Source organism: Herpailurus yagouaroundi, unplaced genomic scaffold (genome assembly GCF_014898765.1).
Source record: "Herpailurus yagouaroundi ecotype Mexico unplaced genomic scaffold, PumYag 187, whole genome shotgun sequence".
NCBI classification, from domain to species: domain Eukaryota; kingdom Metazoa; phylum Chordata; class Mammalia; order Carnivora; family Felidae; genus Herpailurus; species Herpailurus yagouaroundi.
In genome coordinates, this window is record NW_024412418.1 from 9,636,414 (window position 1) to 9,638,177 (window position 1,764).

Consider the following 1,764-nt stretch of genomic DNA (forward strand, 5'->3'; position numbering starts at 1 on the left):
TAGACAGAGAGGGTGCGGTGGAACCCAAGCGCCCTTCAGACTCGGACCAAAGCCATGCCCCACCCTCCTTGAGGAACGCTGAAGAGGGCATAGGAGGCTGGAGAAAGGGACCAAGGAACCGAAACGGCCGCGGTTGGCTGGGACAGTGCTGGGGTGCCCGGCACTGCGCTGAAACAGCGCGGGGGACGCGAGGCCTCCCCTGGGCGCTCTCGCCCAGCCCCGGCGTTACGCGCAGCACTCTTGTCGGTCCCACCACCCAAATATCCCAGCCTAGGTCTCCCACTGATGGCTCGGGCATGTCCCCACCCGTCGCCCGGAAGGGGAACCGAGTGAGTGGGGTCTCCTTCGGTGAATGCGGGCCGATGACCCTGCCCCCGGCCTCGCTGAGTGGTCAACTGCACCAAGGAAGGTTCTCTCTGTCCTCACAGCGCTGACCTTCGCCGAGCCAGCGGCTACACTCCATCCCGGACGCCGGCGACCGAGAACAGACCAGGGAGGCAGCAGCGCTCTGGGCCAGGTGTGGATCGACTTGGGGAGGCGGGTAACGGCCCGAGGCACCGTGGGCGAGACCTCGTTCCGGCGACTGAAGCTTGTGGGGCTACCTCCACCGGGGATCCCTGCCCACCCCCCCCCCATTCCAGCCACATCCTTCTCCCACCTCCCCCAGTCTTGGGAGCCTGGTCCCCGAAGGTTCAAGAAGTCAGGAGCCTGGAGAAATGCACTGTGCAAATATATTGACTTTATTTGTCTCCGTTCGGGAGCCTCACAGACATATCCAAGTAAAAAGATCGTTAAATAAACGCCGTCAGCCATCGCAATGCAAAAATAAATATCCATCCTCCGGCCGCAGCAGCAGCTGCGCTGCGCCCCAAGTCCCATCGGCCGCGCCTAACAATTATAAAAGTGTTCAGCGAGAGTGTGTTGGCGTGAGTGTGAACGGGTGTGCGCTGGGGGGCACGGTGGAGCGGCGTGCAAAATCGGAGTTGCAAACCATCGGACAAGGGCGTGGAGCGGCCCTCCGGGAAGCCCTGGCGACCCGGGGTCGACTCAGCGCGGGCGCGCCTCCCGCACACACTCACAGCAGAGTCCGTACTGGGAAGAGTTAAAAAATAAACATTTACAAGGGCAAAGAAAGCAGCCCCCCTCCCCGGCACCCCCGCGTGCTCGGGCCCCGGACGAGCGCAGCGCGGGGCGCACCGAGCAGTTCGCTGCCGCGCGAGAGGTCCCGGTCCTCGCGGGTCCCCGGAGTGCGGGGCGCCGGTCCTCTGGGGCTTCGTTCTCGGTCCCCGGGCGGGCGGCGCCCCTCACAGGGCCGAGTCGGAGTCGCTGGAGTCCAGGCTGTTCCTCAGTTTGCAGCTGCTGAGCTGCTCCCTCTGCAGCGACAGGCTCTGCGTGCTGCGGCGCAGGCACTCCAGGCTCTGCAGGAACGACTTCTTGGCCTTTTCCTCCTCCATGGGGGACACCCCTTCCTCCTCCACCTCCTGGATCTCGTCGAAGGTCACCGGCTGCGTCTTGAAGCGGGACTGGCGCGGCCGCCGCAGCCGGCCCTTGCCCTTGGACAGCTTGGCGGGCCGCACGGGCTGCGGGAACTCGTCCGCCAGGCACACGAAGTGCGGCATCACCGCCTGGTAGCTGGAGCAGATGCCCATCAGCTCGCCGGGCTTGGCGGCCGCCATGGCGCCGCCCGCGTCTCCGGGGCCGGGCGGCGGGGCGCCGGGGCTCTCGGAGGGAGGCCGACACACCGGAACACCCCCCAAAGCACCA

At 65.9% G+C, this 1,764-nt stretch overlaps 1 protein-coding gene across 1 annotated transcript; it reads right to left on the minus strand.

Annotated features, from left to right (window-relative positions):
• Window positions 1-717: 717 nt before the first annotated feature.
• Window positions 718-1,739, minus strand: CUNH11orf96 (chromosome unknown C11orf96 homolog). The gene has a single exon (XM_040495390.1). The coding sequence runs from the start codon at window positions 1,674-1,676 to the stop codon at window positions 1,305-1,307; it is 372 nt and encodes a 123-aa protein (XP_040351324.1). The 5' UTR covers window positions 1,677-1,739; the 3' UTR covers window positions 718-1,304.
• Between the last annotated feature and the right edge of the window lie 25 nt (window positions 1,740-1,764).

Coding starts and splice junctions, on each gene's coding strand:
- CUNH11orf96 (XM_040495390.1), bottom strand. CDS start 1,676: ATGGCGGCCGCCAAGCCCGGCGAGCTGATGGGCATCTGCTCCAGCTAC.